A 23,528-nucleotide genomic window follows, 5' to 3' on the forward strand; every position below is an offset into this window, starting at 1 on the left:
CAGCAGGACGGGGTTACGTGTCACACATTCCGCTAAACAATAACCCTGCTTCATAAAAAATCCCCTGTCTGTGACCTCATTTCGTAGCGACTTGGCATGGTCCTATTCCATTAATTTCCTTTTATGAGGTTATGTGGAGTCCAACGGAGAAACCGCAAATAGTTCTCCAACTTAAAGGAAGAAGTTCAACGTATCATAAACGGCATCAACAGAGATGCCCGTGAAAGGGTCATCGCGAACTTCATAGAGCGAGTAACTGCCTACTGAGACAGGGGAAGTAGAAATATGTATGATATAATTTTCCACGCTTAAGTGGGACTGTATGTAGAAGGAAAATAAAAAGATTTTTTTTTATTTCGTTGCATTTTTAAAAAATGGCATAACATATGAAAGATCCTATATACACTGATGAGCCAAAATATTATAACTGAATACTGACTCGTGACGTTGAGAACACATGAAGTGGTAAGGGAAGTATCTGAGAGGAGCAGAGACGAATGGGGAATCACTCTAGCAACTGGAGAAATTCACCGCCATAAGCGACTTCTGCAAAGGCCAAGTTGGTGTACGAACGGCGGCTGGGATGAGAATGTCCGAAACGGTGAAGATGGCCGGCTACTGTCTTGAGCTTCTGTGGAAAGTGGATGACGAAACCACGAATAGGTGACAAGAAGTTAGACGTCCATACCTCATCACAGAAAATAAGAAGAGAAGGCTTGCCCACTGTCTAAAGCTGGGTAGGCGGCGACCTGTGGCACATCTGACGACAGAGTACGGTGGTGGCACAGGCACAGGTGTTTTGGGGCACAGTGTCCAGCGCACAGTGTTAAACATGGTGTTCCACAGCAGAGGACCACTACATGTTCCCATGTTGATCGTCAGTTACGATTGTACCGTACGCGGGATCACTGAGATCTTATGTTATGGGGGACATTCGCCTGGGCTCCCATGGGAGCTGCGGTGGTAATCGAAGGCATCACATTAGCTGTGGATGTTATCAGAGACCACCTGCAACCCCTTATGCTCGATGTCTTCCTCAACATCAATGGCATTTTCCAACAGGATAACTGTCTGTGTCACAAGGTCAGAATCGTGCTGCAGCGGTTTGAGGAACATGTTAGTGAACTCATGTGATGTCTTGGCCATCAAACTGGCCTTATCTTAATCCAATGAAACACAACTGGGAGGTTATTGGGAGCCAGCTCCGTGCTCACCCGCCCGTGTGACCCGTGCGTACGAATCTGGTGCCACAAACCTCTGGAAAGCTACCAAATACTTGTCGAATCCATCGCATGCAGAATCACTGCTATACTGCGTTCCAAAGGTGGACTAACACGCTTCTTAGCAGATCGTCATAATGTGTTGACACGTGAATGTATGTTCGATGTCTCCTGTTGATATGAACTTGTAGGAATCGCGTACATTTAACCTTAGCAATACCAACGTATTTTGCATGGCGTGTAATACCAATACTTTATACGCACCACAGAAGATAAAAATACAATTTAGTTAAATGGACTCAAAATTCTGTTTAAATAGATAGTCATGTATAAGTAGGGTCTTGAACATGAAAACATCTTTTAGCACACTCTTAGCAATACCAACGCACTTTCCGTTACGTCTACATTGATTTGGGCGGGCGGGTGGGGGGTGGGGGGTAATTTATGACCTCTACAAAAGAATTTTCGTTAATTATTATTGACTTTTATTCATAACATACTTCTTAAAGATATATAGATGTGTAAGAAGTGTCCTGAAAAAAGTCACATTCAGCACTAAGAATTAAATTTTTGGGTTAAGTTTTTCTCAAAAAATTAAAACAATTACGGAATCTGGTATAAGAAATCATGATAAACAACAAAAAATTTCAAAATTTTTAAATATAAAGCACATTACTAGATTACAAAATTTTCGAAGGGTGGGCATAAAATACACCCCATCCCTCGGTATTGTGAGGACTAAGCAGTTTTCAAGTACGAGCCTAAAAGCGTTTCGACCTTTTGCAGGCAGACTGCAGATTCCCAATATCTTAGCCTACCTGCAACTGATTGTAGGGGGTTGCTCCGCTTCATGTCTCTACATTTTGTAACTCGCAAATATTCTTCTGATACAGCTGACTCCACTTGTCACTCATCAGAACTTAAGTCAAGGTATACCACACTCTTATGTCTTCTGAAGTGCACAGGTCTGCATCTCTCTACATTAAGAGCTAGTTGACAGTATTTGCATCAGTCTAATATTTTGTCACGCTCTAAATGGATATAGTACACCTAAGTAACACGTGTGACAGCAACATCTACTCTGATGCAAGTTTCAGCACTATTTAATTGTGCATTTGTATATTCTGGACTGGATTTATCCTTTGCCAGACAAATTGAATGTCACGAGGGTGACAATTTGATATAATTTCAAAGCGAGTTTGATGGTGGAATCAATGATCTGAGCAACGGCGTTTGACATTGAGTACTCTAGTTGGTTCCGCGCCCATTATTGTAATTTTTTTTCTTCTTCGAGAAAGTCAGTCACCAAAAAAATTAACTTATACCCATAGTGCATTATCGCTCTGTAGCGAGTGTGCGCTGATTTGAAACTTCCTATCAGATTGTACTCGTGCGAATGCGTCGGTGGTGCTTCCTAAAGCCTAACGTGATGAAGGTACGCAGTTGATGAATACCACACTCTCGACTTTGTGAAAGAAAGTTACACGCTGCCATTCTGTTAACGCGTGCTTTACAAATTTAATTCCGGGAGTCAAAATATATATTCAACATGGTAACTGGTGGCGGAACGTGACTGTAGCAATTTGAAACGGCAGTTGTTTACCCGGAACTTTCCTGGTGACACCTGTTCAGCATAAATGAAGAGAGGAAGGAGTGACACCGATGAATGAAATGCATTTTTCTATACTGCAAGTGGACCCTTTGCCGCCATTACGTACTATAATTGAAGATAGGTGTGGAGCGTTGTCTGCAGTCCACAGTGGGTGAAGGTCGATCTACACTGGAATTTCTTGCATCATGACTAAAAAGAACCTGGCCACAGGGCAGTAGAATGAAGAAAAGTTGGGTGATGTGGCAAGACACTGCCGTCTCGTCGTCAGTAATTTAGGTTGCTAGCAAACGAACTTCAGATATAGTCTCGCTTGTGGCAAGCTAGTGCAAGCACTATTTGTGGCAGGGGGGTGTGACGTCACACAGGGATGCTAGCTGGGGTCGGCAGACGAAGGGGAGAATCTATACCGTTTCGGCTGGCTTATGTAGTAGCACCGGAGGCTGGTTTTGTAAATCATTGTGAGTGTTAGTGTGATTGTTACTCTGCCCAAGTGACGAATATCAGTTAACAATTACATTTAAAACTAAAGTAAGCGATCGAAAGTTTTCGACAGAGAGTACTTTTAAAGCAAGTTTGGCTCAAGACCAAAACTGTACCCCTATACGAGCCGAAGTGAGACAACGAACATCTCGCAGAGAAGTGTACAATTGACGACCAATCTGAGAACGGCACGTGAATAAACATTCATACAAGACAGTGTAAATGGTAAGCTCTTCCAAATACTTGGCACTATTTTGCAAGTACGGATATAGCAGTGGATTGATAAGTGGGATGGCGTTCGTTGCTCCAGGGTGTCTAGCATGAACACATCCCACTCAGACAAGGTTAACAAGTAATTCGTTAGGAGCGTTGGCAGTGTCACGAACAAAAGAAGAAGTTGATGAGGGCAAATATTTCTTTGTGCACTTTAGCTGCCTGGTGTCACAACACGTTACTGACCTTATGCACGTACAGATGTGACTAGTTTGCATTGCTAATGTGAGTTATGCGTGAGACAGTGTCTACTCTCAAGTCGTACTTGGCAGTCGGTCAGCCAACGGCTAGGGTAGACCATAACTACACACGCCTCGAAAAGTACATAAACGCTGCATTAAATCCATAAATAAATAAATAATGACGTAACTAGAGACGTAAAAGACTGCGTATTTGAAGTAAAATAAAGCACACAGTTTTGGACGTTGTTCGGTCAGCCTGTTTTCTCCGCCGGTAGTGTAGAAGGCCTCAGCAGTTCGCCTGCATGACAGCATGCGCACATTTATTGTGATTTGTGGATGTATACTGATAATACTAATATCTGATAACTAATGCAGCAGTTTTGCACCCTTTCGATACTGTAAAGCCACGTACTGTACAAGTACAAATGGAAACTGGTGTCATTTATTTTTCATAGTTATGTAGATAATTCTTCGAGTTTATATTAAGAAAGAATCTTTGTTGTACGAACTACATTCTGAAACGATTCTTAATTGATGCTTGTTTGCTGCCTTTTGTAAGTACAATAGGCGGTGCAACAGACGAACGGGGACCCAGTTCCTGTTTAGAACGACAGTGTGGTGGTCCTGCTCTAGTTCTCAAGTTTTAATGTTTTGTTACAATACTCCGAATTGAAATATGAATGCATGGTAATGTATGTTTTGTTCAGGTATCAAAGCAATGCAGAACTAGTACTGGACATGTATTTAAAATGATGTCAAACCGACGTGCTTGAGTGCATTTGGTTGTGTCGCACTTTTTGCCTCCAATAACGTAGAGTACGTTTTCCACGCGTGACTACACATTTTTTAACAGTTGTTAGGCACTTGCGAAATTAACTTTATAGGTTGGACAATATTCTGGAAAGGGAACTATTTTGATAGACTCATAATTCATTTTTGGCACATAATTAGAAGTCGTTTTTTATGAATATTTGTTACCTGGAGTAGGGACCTGTAAAATTCCACGTCTTCCTTGGTGCTTAGGTTCTATACGGGAACTTCTAGAAAATACCATCTACCATAATATGTAGTCCTACATGTTCCTTGACTCATTTGTTTTGCTGTTTTACCTAATACTTCCAACAAGCATCTCTCCATTTCTAGCTAAGCAAAACGCAGATTTTGAATGGTTTATCTATGTCTTATTGATAAGAGTTTCAACAGATAATACACTTTCCACTTCAGACATCATGGAAACGTATTTTTCAAAACGCTATTCTGTCAACTGTACTTGAGGTGTTGAGAGTGAATGGATTATTGGGCTCGTTACATATATGATTTGTACTCTGTGTCCAAGCGTGAACCGAGGATAGAGGGGGGGGGGGGGGGGAAATAAGAGAGAGAGAGCGCTGAATTATAATGGAAGAGTATACTGCCATATTGCGCTGGGGTAAAATTTTCCTTTTAGTACGGACATCGTGTTAAGACAAGCGTATTACTCTTGTGTGAGTGGAAGTTGCTAACCGAACACTGAGATCTTGAGCACTATGTTACCTGTTTAGCGGTTGCCTCTACAGTCCGTTACTTCAAGTACTCTTTGTATCCTTTGTTCTCTTCCGCACGATACTTAAGGCACATCAGTCTTGAACTGAAAAGAACATTTTGTTTCGTGGTATCCACTCACTGCTCTAAAATTTCGAGAGGCTCTTAAAGTGATCGAAATACTTAAACTCTGCAATATAAGCGTATTACGTGCGTTACCCTTGTCGAAGGCTTCGGCCGGTAGTAATTTTGTTTCTGGTTGCAGCCAACTCTACCCAGCTAACAGTCCTGTGTGAAGTGGCCACTGCTGTGTTGCGCTTTGCTCTGCTTCGTGCTGTTTCCTGTCCTTGTGATGAGTGTACGCGACTGTTGCAGTGCAGTATTTACTAAACATGTCAATACACAGGACGATTTCAATTTCGATCACGAACAACATTTAAGAAATTTTTACTTCCGTGCTTTTTCGGAAGCATGAAGCACAGGTCAAGAAGGTATTCCTGCACTATGGGAGGCAGGTGTGCCTTGAAACTTCCTGGCAGATTAAAACTGTGTGCCGGACCGAGACTCGAACTCGGGACCTTTGCCTTTCGCGGGAAAGTGCTCTACCAACTGAGCTACCCAAGCACGACTCACGCCCCGTCATCACAGCTTTAATTCCGCTAGTACCTCGTCTCCTTTCTTCCAAGAGTGCTAGTTCTGCAAGGTTCGCAGGAAAGCTTCTGTGAAATTTGGAAGGTTGGAGACGAGGTACTGGCGGAATTAAAGCTGTGAGGACAGGGCGCGAGTCGTGCTTGCGTAGCTCAGTTGGTAAGGCACTTGCCCGCGAAAGGCAAAGGTCCCGACTTCGAATCTCGGTCCGGCACACAGTTTTAATCTGCCATGAAGTTTCATATCAGCGCACAGTCCGATGTAGAGTGAAAATTTCATTCTAGGTGTGCCTTATCTCCCCCCCCCCCCACCACCACCTCCCATACTGTTCCTCACCCGTAGCGTTGTACACTCAGCAGACGAAAGTTAAAGGGTACCCTCTAATATCGTGTCGGGCCTCCTTTTGCTCGACGTAGTGCAGGAACTGGATGTGGCATGTACTCAACAAGCCATTGGAAGACCCCCTGAAGAAATAATGGGCCATGCTGCCTCTGTAGCCGACCTTAATTAAGAAAGTTTTGTCGGTACAAGATTTTGAGCAGAAAGTGACCTCTGGATTATATCCTGTAATAATTCGATGGGACTCATGTCGGACGATCTGGGTGGCCAGATTCTTCGCTCGAAATGTCCAGAAAGTTCTTCAAGTCAATTGCGAACAATTGTGGCCCGGTGACTTGGCGCGTTGTCATCCATAAAAATTCCATCGTTTTTTGGGAAAGTCAGTGAATGGCTGCAAATAGTCTCCAAGTAGCCGAACATAACCACTTCTAGTCAATGATCGGTTCAGTTGGACCAGAGGACCCAGCCCATTCCATGCAATAACAGCCTGTACCATATGGTGCCACCACCAGCATGCACAGTGCCTTGTTGACACCTTGGGTCCATGGCATCGTGGGGTCTGCGGCATACTTCAACACTGTCTTCAATTCTCACCAACTGAAGTCGGCACTCATCTGACCAGACCACGGTTTTCCAGTCGTCTAGGGTCCAACCGATGTGGTCACGAGCCCAGGAGCAGGCGATGTCGTGCTTTTAGCAAAGGCTCTCGCATCGGTCGTCTGCTGTCATAGCCCATCAGCGCCAAATTTCACTGCACTTTCCTAACGAATACATTCGTCGTACTTCCCATATTGATTTTTGCTGTTATTTTCCGCAGTGCTGCTTGTCTGCTAGCACTGACAACTCTACAGAAACGCCGCTGCTCTCGGTCGTTAAGTGAAGGCCGTCGGGACGGCCGCTGCGTTGTCCTTGGTGAGAGTAACGCCTGAAATTTTGTGTTCCCGGGGCACTCTTTGATTCAAATGGTTCAAATGGCTCTGAGCACTATGGGACTTAACATCTATGGTCATCAGTCCCCTAGAACTTAGAACAACTTAAACCTAACCAACCTAAGGACAACACACAACACCCAGTCATCACGAGGCAGAGAAAATCCCTGAACCCGCCGGGAATCGAACCCGGGAACCCGGGCGTGGGAACCGAGAACGCTACCGCACGACCACGAGCTGCGGACAAGCACTCTTGATACTGTGGATTTAGGAATAGTGAATTCTTTAACGATTTTCGAAACTGAATGTACCATGCGTATTTTTCTTCGAAACTGCATGTAACATATTGTGCAAGAGTGTAGTATGAGGTATTTTAGAGGAACAGTTACTGTAACGGCGTCGTGACTGAGCGATCGAGCGCGCTGCCTGGCAATTCATTAACCCAAGTTAGATTCACGCTCCTACTAACATTTGCTTTTTCATTTTATTCTTCACAATGTTAAATTAGTAATCATAAAATTTAAATAAATTTAAACAGTTCAGTTTATATACATACAACTAATTTATTGAATTTAGTTACGATTTATACCTTTCTAAGTTAAAAGGCTATAGATGATGGTAAAAAAAAAGCGAATATATGGGGAAATTTAGTATGGAGGTGTTTTCTGTAGATGATCTGCTGAAGACGCCCTCTTCCAGTAGATCTTTGAAGGAGAAAGTGAGATTTAAATAGTTAGGTGGACCTACTAAAAGTGTACATCCACCAGCTGAAGGCAACAAAATATTTTCGCATTCGGAGGAGAAAGTTGGTGATTGGAATTTCGTGAGAAGATTCCCTCGCAACGAAAAACGCCTTTCTTTTAATGATGTCCAGCCCAAATCCTGTATCATTTCTGTGACACTCTCTCCCATGTTTCGCGATAATACAAAACGTGCTGCCTTTCTTTGAACTTTTTCGATGTCAGTCCTGTTTCGTAAGTATCCGACACCGCGCAGAAGTATTCTAAAAGAGGACGAACAAGCGTAGTGTAGGCATTCTCCTTAGTATGTCTGTTACATTTTCTAAGTGTCCTGCCAATAAAACGCAGTCTTTGGTTAGCCTTCCCCACAACATTATCTATGTGTTCCTTCTAATTTAAGTTGTTCGTAATTGTAATAGCTAGGTATATAGTTGAATTTACGGCTTGTAGATTAGACTGATTTATCGTGTAACCGAAGTTTAACGAGTTCCTTTTAGCACTCATGTGGATGACCTCACACTTTTCGTTATTTAGAGTCAACTGCCACCTTTCGCACCATTCAGATATCTTTTCTAAGTCGCTTTGCAGTTTGTTTTGATCTTCTGATGACTTTACTAGTCGATAAACGACAGTGTCGTCTGCAAACAACCGAAGACGGCTGTTCAGATTGTCTCCCAAATCGTTTATATACACTCCTGGAAATTGAAATAAGAACACCGTGAATTCATTGTCCCAGGAAGGGGAAACTTTATTGACACATTCCTGGGGTCAGATACATCACATGATCACACTGACAGAACCACAGGCACATAGACACAGGCAACAGAGCATGCACAATGTCGGCACTAGTACAGTGTATATCCACCTTTCGCAGCAATGCAGGCTGCTATTCTCCCATGGAGACGATCGTAGAGATGCTGGATGTAGTCCTGTGGAACGGCTTGCCATGCCATTTCCACCTGGCGCCTCAGTTGGACCAGCGTTCGTGCCGGACGTGCAGACCGCGTGAGACGACGCTTCATCCAGTCCCAAACATGCTCAATGGGGGACAGATCCGGAGATCTTGCTGGCCAGGGTAGTTGACTTACACCTTCTAGAGCACGTTGGGTGGCACGGGATACATGCGGACGTGCATTGTCCTGTTGGAACAGCAAGTTCCCTTGCCGGTCTAGGAATGGTAGAACGATGGGTTCGATGACGGTTTGGATGTACCGTGCACTATTCAGTGTCCCCTCGACGATCACCAGTGGTGTACGGCCAGTGTAGGAGATCGCTCCCCACACCATGATGCCGGGTGTTGGCCCTGTGTGCCTCGGTCGTATGCAGTCCTGATTGTGGCGCTCACCTGCACGGCGCCAAACACGCATACGACCATCATTGGCACCAAGGCAGAAGCGACTCTCATCGCTGAAGACGACACGTCTCCATTCGTCCCTCCATTCACGCCTGTCGCGACACCACTGGAGGCGGGCTGCACGATGTTGGGGCGTGAGCGGAAGACGGCCTAACGGTGTGCGGGACCGTAGCCCAGCTTCATGGAGACGGTTGCGAATGGTCCTCGCCGATACCCCAGGAGCAACAGTGTCCCTAATTTGCTGGGAAGTGGCGGTGCGGTCCCCTACGGCACTGCGTAGGATCCTACGGTCTTGGCGTGCATCCGTGCGTCGCTGCGGTCCGGTCCCAGGTCGACGGGCACGTGCACCTTCCGCCGATCTCTGGCGACAACATCGATGTACTGTGGAAACCTCACGCCCCACGTGTTGAGCAATTCGGCGGTACGTCCACCCGGCCTCCCGCATGCCCACTATACGCCCTCGCTCAAAGTCCGTCAACTGCACATACGGTTCACGTCCACGCTGTCGCGGCATGCTACCATTGTTAAAGACTGCGATGGAGCTCCGTATGCCACAGCAAACTGGCTGACACTGACGGCGGCGGTGCACAAATGCTGCGCAGCTAGCGCCATTCCACGGCCAACACCGCGGTTGCTGGTGTGTCCGCTGTGCCGTGCGTGTGATCATTGCTTGTACAGCCCTCGCGCAGTGTCCGGAGCAAGTATGGTGGGTCTGACACACCGGTGTCAATGTGTTCTTTTTTCCATTTCCAGGAGTGTAGATAAGGAACAGCATAGGGCCTATAACACTACCTTGGGGAACGCCAGAAATCACTTCTGTTTTACTCGATGGCTTTCCGTCAATTACTACGAACTGTGACCTCTCTGACAGGAAATCACAAATCCAGTCACATAACTGTGACGATATTCCAAAAGCACCCAATTTCACTACGAGCTGCTTGTGTGGTACAATGTCAAAAGCCTTCCGGAAATTCAGAAATACGGAATCGACCTGAAATCCCTTGTCAATAGCACTCAACACTTCGTGTGAATAAAGAGCTAGTTGTGTTTCACAGGAACGATGTTTTCTAAACCCATGTTGACTGTGTGTCAATAGACCGTTTTCGTTGAGGTAATTCATAATGTTCGAACACAATATATGTTCTCAAATCCTGCTGCATATCGACGTTAACGATATAGGCCTGTATTTTAGTGGATTACTCCTACTACCTTTCTTGAATATTGGTGTGACCTGTGCAACTTTCCAGTCTTTCGGTACGGATCTTTTGTCGAGCGAACAGTTGTATATGATTGTTAAGTATGGAGCTAATGCATCAGCATACTCCGAAAGGAACCTGATTGGTATACAATCTGGAGCAGAAGACTTGCTTTTATTAAGTGATTTAAGTTGCTTCACTACTCCGAGGATATTTACTTCTACGTTACTCATGTTTGCAGCTGTTCTCGATTCGAATACTGGAATATTTACTTCTTCTTTTGTGAAGGCATTTCGGAGGCTGTGTTTAGTAACTCTGCTTTGGCAGCACTGTCTTCAATAGTATCTCCATTGTTATCGCGAAGAGAAGGCATTGATTGTTTCTTGCTGCTAACATACTTCACATACGACCAGAATCTCTTTGGATTTTCTGCCAGGTTTCGAGACAAAGTTTCGTTGTGGAAACTGTTATAGGCATCTCGCATAGAAGTCCACGCTAACTTTCAAGCGTCTGTAAAAGATCGCCAATCTTGGGGATTTTGCGTCTGTTTAAATTTGGCATGTTTGTATCGTTGTTTCTGCAACAGTGTTCTAACCCGGTTTGTGTACCAAGGAGGATCAGCAACGTCGTTTGTTAATTTATTTAGTATAAATCTCTCAATTGCTGCCGATACTATTTCTTTGAATTTAAGCCACATCTGGTCTTCACTTATATTATTAATTTGGATTGAGCGGAGATTGTCTCTCAGGAAGGCGTCAAGTGAATTTTTATCTGCTTTTTTTTAATAGGTATATTTTTCGCTTATTTTTCGAGGATTTGGGGATTACAATATTCAATCTCGCTACGACAACCCTGTGTTCACTAATCTCGGAATCGGTTTTGATGCTCGTTATTAACTAAGGATTATTTGTTGCTAAGAGGTCAAGTGTGTTTTCACAACCGTTTACTATCTTGCTAGTAACAATATTTTTTTTTACTTTTTTTGAGATTGTATATCTATTAACAATTAAAAGTGTTACTTAGCAACTGTTGAATCATAATTTTTAATAAATTTAACAACCTTTTAATTAACAATAGTATAAAAATTCCAATATTCACGATAAATGAAAATTTGGTGAAAAAATGCGAAACGTCGAATAGAAAATTAAGCTGCTTCTTTTTATTTTTAGAGATTGAAAAGTATTATTGAAACATATAATTGTTTTCCTTTAACAATACGGCATTTCGCATTTCTGTATCACATTTTAATTCGTTTTCATACGGCCAGTAACTGAAAGTAAAAAGACGTTACTTTTCATAAAAATAATACGTCAATAGCTGCTAATTAAACTGTTAAATAAAAGTAAAGCTAACATATGCTGATAGCGAGATTCGAACCAAGGACTTTGTGATTACAAAATTTCACGCTGTACAATTTTTAAATATTGAATTTTAATTAGTAATTTTTGAGAACATTTCTCTTGGAGAACGGCGGTTTTCTTAGTACTTTAAATTGAACATAAACAGTCTCGATCGCAAGAGACCTTTATTTCGGTGGTTCCGGCTTCGGTCAGCTACTGACCATCTTCAGTTGTCAGTTGACGTTCGTTGAGTTCGTAATGCCTGCTCCGTTCTCTACCACCGCCTACCATCATAGTATGAGGTCTGAAGACGGTCGGTAACCGACCAAAACCGGAAACCACAAAAATAAAGGTTTCTGCGGTCAAAACTGTTGAATGTCAATTTAAAATGAATTTTAATTAGTTTAAATGAGAAAACAAAATGCTGTGAAGAAGTTTCTGTACAACTTAATCTTTTACCGGTAAATAAATAATTTTCTTTTCTTGGAGTTAAATGTGTTATTTGTTAAAAGAGATTAATCTGTTAACGAAAATAAAATAAGTAAATCCTCTCTGCGCATCCTGTTACTCTAAAGTGTGTTCCTTCCTACTGACGTTGCTAGCTTTGGCATCTCTCAGAACCTCGTTTCGCAATCATATTTCCAGGGCTCTGCTTACGCCTTCTTGGCTACTGAAGTGGCCTCGTGACCCTTGAAGTCCCCACCGTACTTCATCCTCAGCTGCGATCGCCTACATTGATTTGGGTCTTTCTTATACTCTCGTAGTTGTTTTATACTACCTTACACCCTGGTTCTGAAATACGATATTTAACATATTTCTATTTTTTTTTGGTTTCTTTATTTCTACATGTTTATTTTATATATTTTTATTATTATTTTTGCACTTTTCTACATATTTATAAACACTGGTCATTCTCCAACTTTATTTATCACTTAGGGAATACAATTTCCAAACAACTGTAAAATTACATTTTTCTCTCGTGTAGCACACAAAACCTCTTCTGGGAAGATTAAGTTGTTAATGCTGTTTTTCCTACCATCAGTTCTTTTGATAAAATTACCCGTTTTTCGACATGTTTACACTTCTCCTGATATGCTGTACAGTGAAACGATAATATAGTGCCGACAGGTGTACATTTTGGACACTTGTCTGCATCACTTATCGTTCACGCTTATAACATTATTCACTACACAATACTACTCTGTTTGTGCCTCCATTGTTTAAGTATATGATCGCTTAATCGCTTACATTATTGCAGACGGTTTTCCAGTTATAAATGCGGCCCTTGTTTTCTTATTTTTCTTGCCATTTGTTGTTAATCTAAAATATACACATCAAAAAAAGTTTTGCATCACCTCGGTTCCGAGAGTTCCGCAACCTGTACAGAAAATTGGAACAGAGATCAACATAAACATCATTTCCGTTCTTTTTCTTGCTCATGAAAACCACACTTTGCACGTTGTACCACCATACAGCGAGATATTCACAGGTGGTGTGGTGGTCCAGATTGCTGTACACAGCGGTACCTCTGATACCCAGTAGCACATCCTCTTCCATTGATGCATGCCTTTATTCGTCGAAGCATACTATCCACAAGTTCAGTTGGTCCAGATTGTCCCACTTCTCAACAGCGATTTGGCGAAGATCCCTCAGAGTGGTTGGTGGGTCACGTCGATCATAAATAGCCCTTTTCAATCTATCCCAAACATAATGAAATGAAATGATCTTACGGCATTTATTGGGCGGGATATTCCCTTCGGGGTTCGGCCGCCGTATTGCAAGTCTTTTTAGTTCAAGCCACTTGGGCGACTTGCGTGCCAGTGATGATGAAAATGATGATGGACGCACAACACCCAATCACCTGCTGGGAATCGAACCCGGGCCCCCTTGGGTGGTAGGCGGTAACGCTACAGCTGCGCTACGGAGGTGGACTATCCCAGGCATGTTCGGTAGGCCTCGTGTCTGGAGAACATGCTGGACACTCTAGTCGAGCGATGTCGTTATCCTGAAGGAAGTCATTCACAAGATGTGCACGATGGGGGCGCGAACTGTCGTCCATGAAGACGAATGCCTAGCCAATATGCTGCCGATATAAGTTGCATGATCGGTCCAAGGATGGCATTCACGTATCGTATAGCCTTCCATGACCACCAGCGGCGTACATCGGCCCCATGTAATGCCACTCCAAAACAGCACTCGCTCGCCAGTGTGTCTAAGGCGGTCAGCCTGACCGGGTTGCCTGCAAAAACACGTCTTCGACGACTGTCTGGTTGAAGGCATATGCGACACTCATCGGTGGAGAGAACGTGAAGTCAATCCTGAGCGGTCCATTCGGTATGTTGTTGGGCCCATCTGTACCGCACCCGATGGTGTTGTGGTTGCAAAGATGGACCTCGCCGAGAATGTCGGGAGTGAAGTTGCGCATCACGCAGCCTATTGCGCACAGTTTGAGTCGTAACAGGACGTCCTGTGCCTGCACGAAAAGCATTATTGAACATGGTGGTGTTGGTGTTAGGGTTCCTCCGACCCATAATCCGTAGGTAGCGGTCATCCACTGCAATAGTAGGCCCTGGGTGGTCTGAGCGAGGCATGTCATCGACATTTCCTGTTACTCTGTATCTCCTCCATGTCCGAACAACATCGCTTTGGTTCACTTCGAGACGCCTGGGCACTTCCCTTCTTAAAACCTCCTCCTGCACAAAGTAACAATGCGGACGCGATCGAACCGCGGTATTGGCCGTCTAGGCATGTTTGAGCTACAGACAACACGAGCCGTGTACCTCCTTCCTGGTGGAATGTTTGGAAGTGATCGGCTGTCGGACCCCTCCGTCTCATAGGCGCTGCTCATGCATGGTTGTTTACATCTTTGGGCGGGTTTAGTGACATCTCTGAACAGTCAAAGGGACCGTGTCTGTGATACAATATCCACAGTCAACGTCTATCTTCACGAGTTCTGGGAATCGGGGTGATGCAGTACTTTTTTTGATGTGTGCATTATTCCACTATGTTGCACTCTGCTGCTGACGACTTTGTCAACACTGAACTTTGCACTTAACTCTGCTTGAAAATCTTCAAAGGGGATTTTTCGAGTTTTTTTAATTTTTAACATTGCGTCGTACTGCTTTAGGAAAGTGATGTCAGGGGAATGTCCTTCAAATTCTATAAGGATTAAATAAATCGAAGAGCAACAGAGCGTAAGGTTTAAGAATTTTTGGGAAGTTGAGCCCTGCACAACGGTAATGTGCTGCAATATGGCTTAAACCCAACTGGGCAACGTATATCGTTCCGTGATCACGAGCTGGGTGCGTGGGTGAGACGCGAAATGACAGGGAAGATGCTTGCGTGACGGAAGATATGACAGAGAAATAAGAGGGGTGTTCAGTAAGTAATGCAACATATTTTTTATCGGCCTATTTCGGTTGAATAAAATGCGAAATTTCTTGTGGGACATCGCGGAATATTCGCGATCCAACTTGAGCCTCAGCAAGATGGCGCAGACGTGTCGAGTCTCCCGCGCGTCGGCCTGCAGCGCACAGCTGTGACTCCTGCAGTGTTGGGACGCGCCGACAGCCTCATTCGAGGTGATGGACGGATCACAGACAGACACCTCGCTGCTCGACTGGACGTCTCTGTTGGTAGTGCTGGCACACTCATCCACCAGTTGGGGTGCACAGAGGCGTGTGCCTGCGGGGTTCCTCACGGCCTAACGTTAAGGCCATAAGGAGCAGCGAAGCACCCCCTGTGTGGAACTGCTCGCACATTACGAGGCTGATGGTGACACGTTTTTGTCGAACATCGTCGCAGCCGATGAAACACGGGTTCATCACTTGGAGCCAGAAGCGAAAAGGCAGTCTGTGGAGCGGCGCCACACCACCTCTCTGCTGAAGAAGAAGAAGTTGCAGACGCGCCCTCACCTGGTGAAGTCATGACGACGGTGTTCTGGGGCAATGAAGGGGTTACTCTGTCTCATGTCCTCTCTCATGATGCAACGATCAGCTCTGAAGTGTGTTTTGCTACCTCCATGAAACTGAAGAAACGACTTCCGAGTGTTTGTAGTCACAAAAATGCAAACGAACTTCTCCTTCGCCATGACAGTGCAACGCCTCACACGAATCTGCACACCCTAGAGGAGCTCACAAAGCTTCGTTGCTCTTTTATTGCTCACCCTCCCTATATCCCGAATCTCGCACCTTCCAACAGCCATCTGTCTGGCCCAATGAAGGATGCATTCCTGGGAAGCAGGACGTGGTTAATGCAGCAAGTCGTTGGCTCCAACGTCCACCAGTAGAGTGATGTAATTGTAAATGATGTTTCTCACAAAATTATTAAGTGGTTCTCAGCTAACGGACTCTCTTTACATTTTGATAAAACAGTATATACAGTTCCGTACAGTAAATGGCACAATATAGACTTTGAACAGATGTCTGTAGCTAAGGTAGAATTTTCAAAATTTTTAGGTGTGTCCATTGATGAGAGGTTAAACTGGAAGCAACACATTGATGGTGTGCTGAAACGTCTGAGTTCAGCTATGTATGCTTTTAAGGTTATTGCAAATTTGATAAAAATCTCAGTAAATTAGCTTACTATGTCTACTTTCATTCACTGCTTCCGTATGGCATCATATTCTGGGGTAATAAATGGTTTGAGTAGAAAAGTATTCATTGCTCAAAAACGTGTAATCAGAATAATTGCTGGAGCCCACCCACGGTCATCCTGCAGACATCTAGTTAAGGATCTAGGGATCCTCACAGTAACCTCACAGTATATATATTCACTTATGAAATAATTTGTTGTTAATAATCCAACCCAGTTCAAAAGTAATAGCAGTGCGCGTAGCTATTACACCAGGAGAAAGGATGATCTTCACTGTGCGGGGTTAAATGTGACTCTGGCACAGAAAGGGGTAAATTATGCTGCCACAAAAGTCTTTGGTCACCTACCAAACAGCATCAAAAGCCTGATAGATAGCCAACTAACATTTAAAAATAAATTAAAAGAATTTCTAGATGACAACTCCTTCTACTCATTGACTGAATTTTTGGATATAAATTAAGGGGAAAAAAACAACAACAACTTAAACATTAGTGTCATGCAATATTTTGTGTAATGTAATATCTTGAACAGACATCTTTTATTAACCTGACACGTTCCACATCATTACGAAGTGTCGTATTCATGAACTATGGACAAGTATTAATCTAATCTAATCTAATACCATACAGGGATACAGACCCTCGCAGTAAGGTTGCATAAGACCGCAGAACTGAACGGAGATTATGTTGAAAAACAGGGTTTTGTAGTCAACGGAGAGGGGAATAATGCGGGGTATTGTTCAAATGTGTGTCAAATCGTATGGGACTTAACTGCTACGGTCATCAGTCCCTAAGCTTACACACTACTTAACCTAAATTATCCTACGGGCGAACACACACACCCATGCCCGACGGAGGACTCGAACCTCCGCCGGGACCAGCTGCACAGTCCATGACTGCAGCGCCCTAGACCGCTCGGCTAATCCCGTGCGGTCGGGGTATTGAAATCCTCAATAAATCCAACCTCCTTTGAGAAAAACAAGTTTCAGTACTTACTGAACGCCCCTCGTAAGTTTTTCTCTATCCCATAAAAGGTAGTGTTGCCGTCCCTAGTCTCTGAATGGGTGAAAGGGAATAAGGCCAGAATAGCTGGATACCAGGTTCGTGACGTCACTTCGTTTTTGAGAGTGAGTGGCTCGTACCGCGCCATGTCAATAAATGGTCTTGGCGTTCCTAAAAATTGCGAAATCATTCCACATATTCGGAGAACTCTCGATCCCCCTTGCAGTCACGAGGGGTGTATTCAACGGACGTACGATCACGCGACATCCTCTGCGAGAGCAGCACGCTTACGGCAAGATGCACAGTGAGCAGGCAGAACTTCTGCGATGTGTGCCTGAAGTGTGGGCCGCACGGCCCAGGTGTAGGCAGCATGGCCAACTGCAACTCTGATGTGAACTGTAAGGCTGTGACAAGCAGTCCACGGTGTCAGGTTTTCGAAAGTAATTTCGACTGGAAATATTGCGAGGTCCCCATCTAATTGTGCTCGGCTTCACATATGGCCCACAATTGCAGAGTGTGCTAGAGTTCACACAGGATATGGTAGCGATGCACAGTAACCAATTTTCGTCCAAAGCACTGGGCGGTTTGTTTGGGCTGTTCGGAAGTGGAGGGCAGAACTGTTTGCTTCCTTGTGGCCGGTCGACGAAGCGCTGATGACAAAATCTAGGTGCACGCTCTGCAATCTTTCTCAGTCGATTTGACAGAAACTATTCAGTAAAAAATTTCTGCATTACTAATGGTTTTATATGTCAGCTTCATGCTGACGTGCCCATCATTTTGTTAATGGTTATAGCTATTGTGATATTTGCATTAAGATGTTAGCAATGAAACAAACTATGATTTTGTGTTTGATGCATATTACATAATATATGGCTGCGTATGAAATTTAGGTAAAATACTGAATTTTTCTTTAGATTTGGGTGCCGGTCTTTGTCTTTCATCTGTCTCGAGAAAATTGGTCTGATGTAAGCACACTACTTTGCGATCGTGCGCACTAGAGATAAGGCCACAAGAAAATATCTACAGCATTCCTCATATGCCACAAACGCTTTGAGATATCGAAATGAGATTTTCGCAAATGATAGCACGCAAAGAGGAGAGTATTTTGCCATATGGTTATTGCGCAAAACTTCTTTATCTACTATGTTATCCCATAATTACAGACTTTTTTGATGCAAGAATGTACTTTTTAAGGATCATCGATAGCTGGCGGATCGAGAAATGAAGTGGGTTTTAGAACAGCATGAATGAAGACATTACATGTTTATTTTTATACTGAGGATGTACTTTGTCATAAGCTATTGACCTTACTTTTCCACAGTTGCTCACTTAACAAACTCAATACACCACTGTCTCAGAAGTCCGATACTGCATCTGCACAACATGTTAGTGAATTGGCATTGTGTAACCTCTGCTGTGTTTTGGCAAGAGAAGTACGTTTTAATATGGCAACAAGAGAAATGTAGGTTTTACTCCAAATCCGCCACTCATCACACTTCTCTTAAAGTTACTAATGGGTCCAGGGGAAAATACAGGGTGTCTGAAAAGACTTTCCCTGATTACATAAATTGATAACTCAGGCTAGAAGTAAGATACAAATATGAAACTTGTGTCGAATTGTTTACAACTATCAAAGTTTCTTTCTGTTTTAGGTTCGCAGTACGTAAGTAGTGGATGAGGTGCAGTGCCCAAGAAGCCATGTTAACCAATCAGGAGAAGGCACAGTGTGTCCTGTGGTACCATGAGACACGATCACCAACCACAGAGCAGAGACACTTCCAGACAACATTTGGAAGGAATCCACCTGATGTCGAGAGGTTCAAGAACACAGGATCGGTTGCTGACCTTCCGAGATCTGGTCGACCGAGAACCTCAGCAGACAGGGTGGAAGCTGTAAGGCAGTCTTTTCTGTGAAGTCTGAAGAAATCGGTGCGCAGAGCCTCACGTGAATTACAGATGCCAAAAAGCTCTCTCCGTGACATTTTACACAAACGTTTATTGTTTCGTGCATACAAAGTGCAAATCGTTCATGCTTCGTTGCCCAATGACAGTACACGTCGATATGACTTTGCGGTCGAAATGCTATCACGTATTGAGGACAATGATGTTTATCTGAGACGAATTGCCTTTTCCGACGAAGCGACCTTTTTTTGCCAGTGGAGTAGTGAATCGCATAATGTGCGGAATTGGGGTTCACAAACCCCTGGCGAGGTCACGGAGTGCACCAAAGGCAGTCCAAAGGTGAATGTTTGGCGCGCACTATTGCACGATCGAATTATCGGGCCATTCTTCTTCGCTGAGGCTACTATCACATCTGCAGTGTATCTGGACATGTTGCGACTGTATGCTGTTCCTGAGCTGCTTCAGTATCACCCTGATGTCTCGTTTCAGCAAGACAGTGCACTGCCTCATTGGGGTTTGGATGTCCGTGCGTATCTCGATACGACCTTTCCTGGGTGACGGATTGGTCGTGATGGGCCAACGCTTTGGCCTCCACGCTTTCCTGACATAACCCCATTAGACTTCTTTTTACGGGGTTATGTCAAGGACGAGGTCTACCGAACACGCGTACCAGATCCCGAAAACCTGTGGCGACGGATAACCACAGTCGTCGAATCGATATCTCCAGTGATGTTGGCTAATGTGTGGACGGAAACTGAATATCGCCTAGATGTGCTACGTGCTACCGAGGGTGCTCGTGTGGAAGTTTACTGACGTTTGGAAGAAAACTTTGATAGTTTGTAAACAATTGACACCAGTTTCATATTTGTATCTTACTTCTAGCCTGAGTTATCAATTTATGTAATCAGGGAAAGACTTTTCGGACACCCTGTAAATCGCTGCTTTTATTGCATTTTCAGGAGATTTCTTTCTAGACACTGCCCAAAGCAGAGATGACGGTAAATGTTTTTGAACGGCCACCCGTGGAAATGTGGGCTCGGGGAGGGGCTCCGCTTGCAAAAAAGAAGAAAGGGGTTATTAGGCTTCGGTTCAGAACGGCTGTTCCCCTCCAGCGCTCGGCACTTCTCCTGCAGTGCCTGCCCGCTACCCCCACCACGTCCGCTCCCCACGCGTGCCCTGCCGATTGCACATCTGCCGCCGGCCACTTAATTCTGCGCGGACTCTGCCCCCAGGGTTAGCGGTGAGATGTGGGCGTAGCCTGGCGGCTGACCTTGAAGACGTATCCGTTGGAGGAGGGCGGCAGGTGGCGGCCGCCGATGAGCGTCACGCTCAGCTTCTTGGCGTCGGCGCCGCTGGCGACGCGGAAGCCGACGCACGGCGTCGTCGTGCCGCCCAGCGCCGCGGCGGCCGGCTTCAGCGTCGCCGTCGTCTTGCTGACGAACGACCGCAGCGCCGACACCGCGCCCGCCGCCATCTTCAGCCCTGCGGGCATAACAGGCAGCCAACTGAGTAAGCGTCGAAGGGGAAGCTGATGTTTAAACCGTACAAAATAACCAGTTTGAGAAAGGCCGATTTTCGGTTCTTTATGCTTGTTGTATCCTGTAATAAAGATAGAAATCGAATAAAGGTCGAAAAATTTTGACTCCCTCAGCTTCGAGATACGTAGAATCAAAATACTCAATTAAATAAGCAAATAAAAGCAAAAGTAGTCTTTCCTCCCTTCACTTCTTTTCTCAGAAGTTATAAGTGGTTGAACTCTACAAAAAATTTAGTACTTCATTCACGTTAACAACTGTAGTCGTATACCAGAGTTGCCCAGAAAGTAATGCACCGCATTTTTTTTTCTCAACCGAAAACAATGCTACGGACCCAAAACGTTACGTACGTATTACTTGAAGTCTGCTGACTGAGTGCGCCACGTTTCCGTCACTTCCGACAGATAGCGTGGCTGCAGGATTGTGTCGAAATGGCGTTTGTAGGTGATGTACGTTGCAAGAATGTACCGTCATTGAATTTCTCACTGCAGAGAAAGAAACTGTGGGGAATATTCACAAACGCTTGTGCAAAGTCTGTGGAGCTTCTGCTGTCGACAGAAGTACAGTTAGTCGCTGGGCATGGAGGGTGAGGACATCAGAAGGCGGTTCGGCGGAGCTCCACGAATTGCAGCGGTCGGGGAGACCTTTCACGGCTGTCACACCTGCCATGTTGCAGCGAGCTGATGTTGTCATTCGTGAGGACAGACGCATTCGTGAAAGACATTTTGAGGATGGCGATGAGGAGTTGATTCACACAGTGAAGGACTGGCTCCGCCACCAGGGCAAGGATTGGTACCGACGGGGTATACACGCCCTTGTTTCGCACTGGAGGGAGGCCACAGAACGGGATGGTGTTCTATGTGGAAAAATAAGATGTGTAGATAAAACACCATTCTTTTGTGTGTGTCATTCTCATTATGTTCAATAAAGAATTGTTGAAGAAAAATGCGGTGCATTACTTTCTGGGCAATCCTCGTATAATGAAATAATAAGCAACCACTTACTACGCTGCTGACATCCACTTACAATTTTGTTTATGCCTTATGGCAACTATAGCTACTTTGTTTTATTATTTTATCGCACTTCGACCTCAAATCTGGGACCAATTTCAAGAAACGCGTATCGTTGCCTGATTGGCTCATGTTCTGGCGTGATGTCTGCACTTTATGTTTCGCTTCGTCGTACTAGTTTTATGCACACACTGAGAACTACATGTAGGCATCTGAGAGCTCTTTTTGTATTAATCGTTTCAGTATTGTATTATTTGTTGCTCCTTCATATATTTTTAGGAACATGGCATTTTTGCTGTATTTACTTTAATATTGACATTCGCAAACAATGCGATAGGCATTGCACTATTTTAATATTTAAAATTTTTTAATGCTCTTGGTCCATAACTGTAATATTCTTAGGACTTCTACTTATTTGTGGTGTATTTTTCGGTACAGCCTTCTACAGGAGGGCACTAGGTGCCCGAAATCTGCATAGAAATTAAATTTCTTGTATGCAACTGATTGCTTATTATTTCATTATACTACCAAAAACTCCAGGATTCTCCCACTGATTCTAATTTTTTGAAACTCTGCTAAAAAATCATGTTGTAGTAAGTGATCATGTCACTGTTTGGGCATTACGAATAATCAGTGCTAAAAGGTGTAAACAGAGGATGAAGAACACTCTGTTTTTCGTCTTAATTTGTCCGTTTTCAATGGCTAAAGGCACATTATGTAGAGACAGACAGCAGATCAGCTACTTTTTATATTTATTGTAAACTGTCAATGAATTTCTGTTACCGTAATTTCCTTCCTCTTTTATTTTCTCATAGAAATGGGAGGCAAATGTTTAATTTTTTAAAGCAAATGAAGCCTGTGTGTTTGTTGCTCGTTTCTGTCGGCATTGTTATTAAAATAGCACTCATCACTTTTCCCATTTTCTATAAAAACGCTATATCTCAAACCAATGCACATTTTATGACTAAATATTACTCGTTTTTTTTAAGAAAAAAGGTTAATTTAAAAACGAAAAAGTTTAGCACTGCTGCTACGGCTAATAGATATTTCGGTTTCTTACCCGGTTATTAGAAAAAGATAAAAAGCACTTGTTATAGCCGAGAACAAATAAATACCTAAAAATACTGGTTAGTCGGAACCAAAATACAGGTATCGGCTTTTCCTATCTCTACTCAGTGTGGCACAGCCTACATCCACATCCGCATTCTGTAAAGCACGATAAAGTACACAGCAGATGGTACTCCCCATTGTACCAGTTATTATGGCTTTTTGCCGTTTCATTCAAGTACGAAGCGCGGGAAGAATGTTTTCTTAACCATCGCATGGTGTCAGGCCCCAGGGGTCTTTTTAGGCTCGTTTAACTACAAAGAAACAGTTTTAATGTGACTGTAGGCTTCTCATCCTCCAGACATGCTTTTGATGGACTTTTTTATTATAGCTGGATAAAATATTTATGTTTATATCACGGTTCGTAGTACAATAATTTGAAATTTTTGCAGTAGTGGCCGGCCGCGGTGGTCTAGCGTTATGGGCGCGCAGTCCGGGACCGCGCGACTGCTACGGTCGCAGGTTCGAACCCTGCCTCGGGCATGGATGTGTGTGATGTCCTTAGGTTAGTTAGGTTTAAGTAGTTCTAAGTTCTAGGGGACTGAT

General features: G+C 44.0%; 1 protein-coding gene across 1 annotated transcript in view; it reads right to left on the reverse strand.

Annotated features, from left to right (window-relative positions):
* Positions 1–23,528, reverse strand: part of LOC126203682 (uncharacterized) — a 209,592-nt gene that overhangs the window by 41,111 nt on the left and 144,953 nt on the right. Inside the window, exon 2 of the mRNA XM_049938048.1 lies at positions 20,601–20,812. Within this exon, the coding sequence (XP_049794005.1) occupies positions 20,601–20,812 (212 nt within the window). The remainder of the gene's footprint in view (positions 1–20,600; positions 20,813–23,528) is intronic.

Source organism: Schistocerca nitens, chromosome 9, assembly GCF_023898315.1.
Source record: "Schistocerca nitens isolate TAMUIC-IGC-003100 chromosome 9, iqSchNite1.1, whole genome shotgun sequence".
NCBI classification, from domain to species: Eukaryota; Metazoa; Arthropoda; class Insecta; order Orthoptera; family Acrididae; genus Schistocerca; species Schistocerca nitens.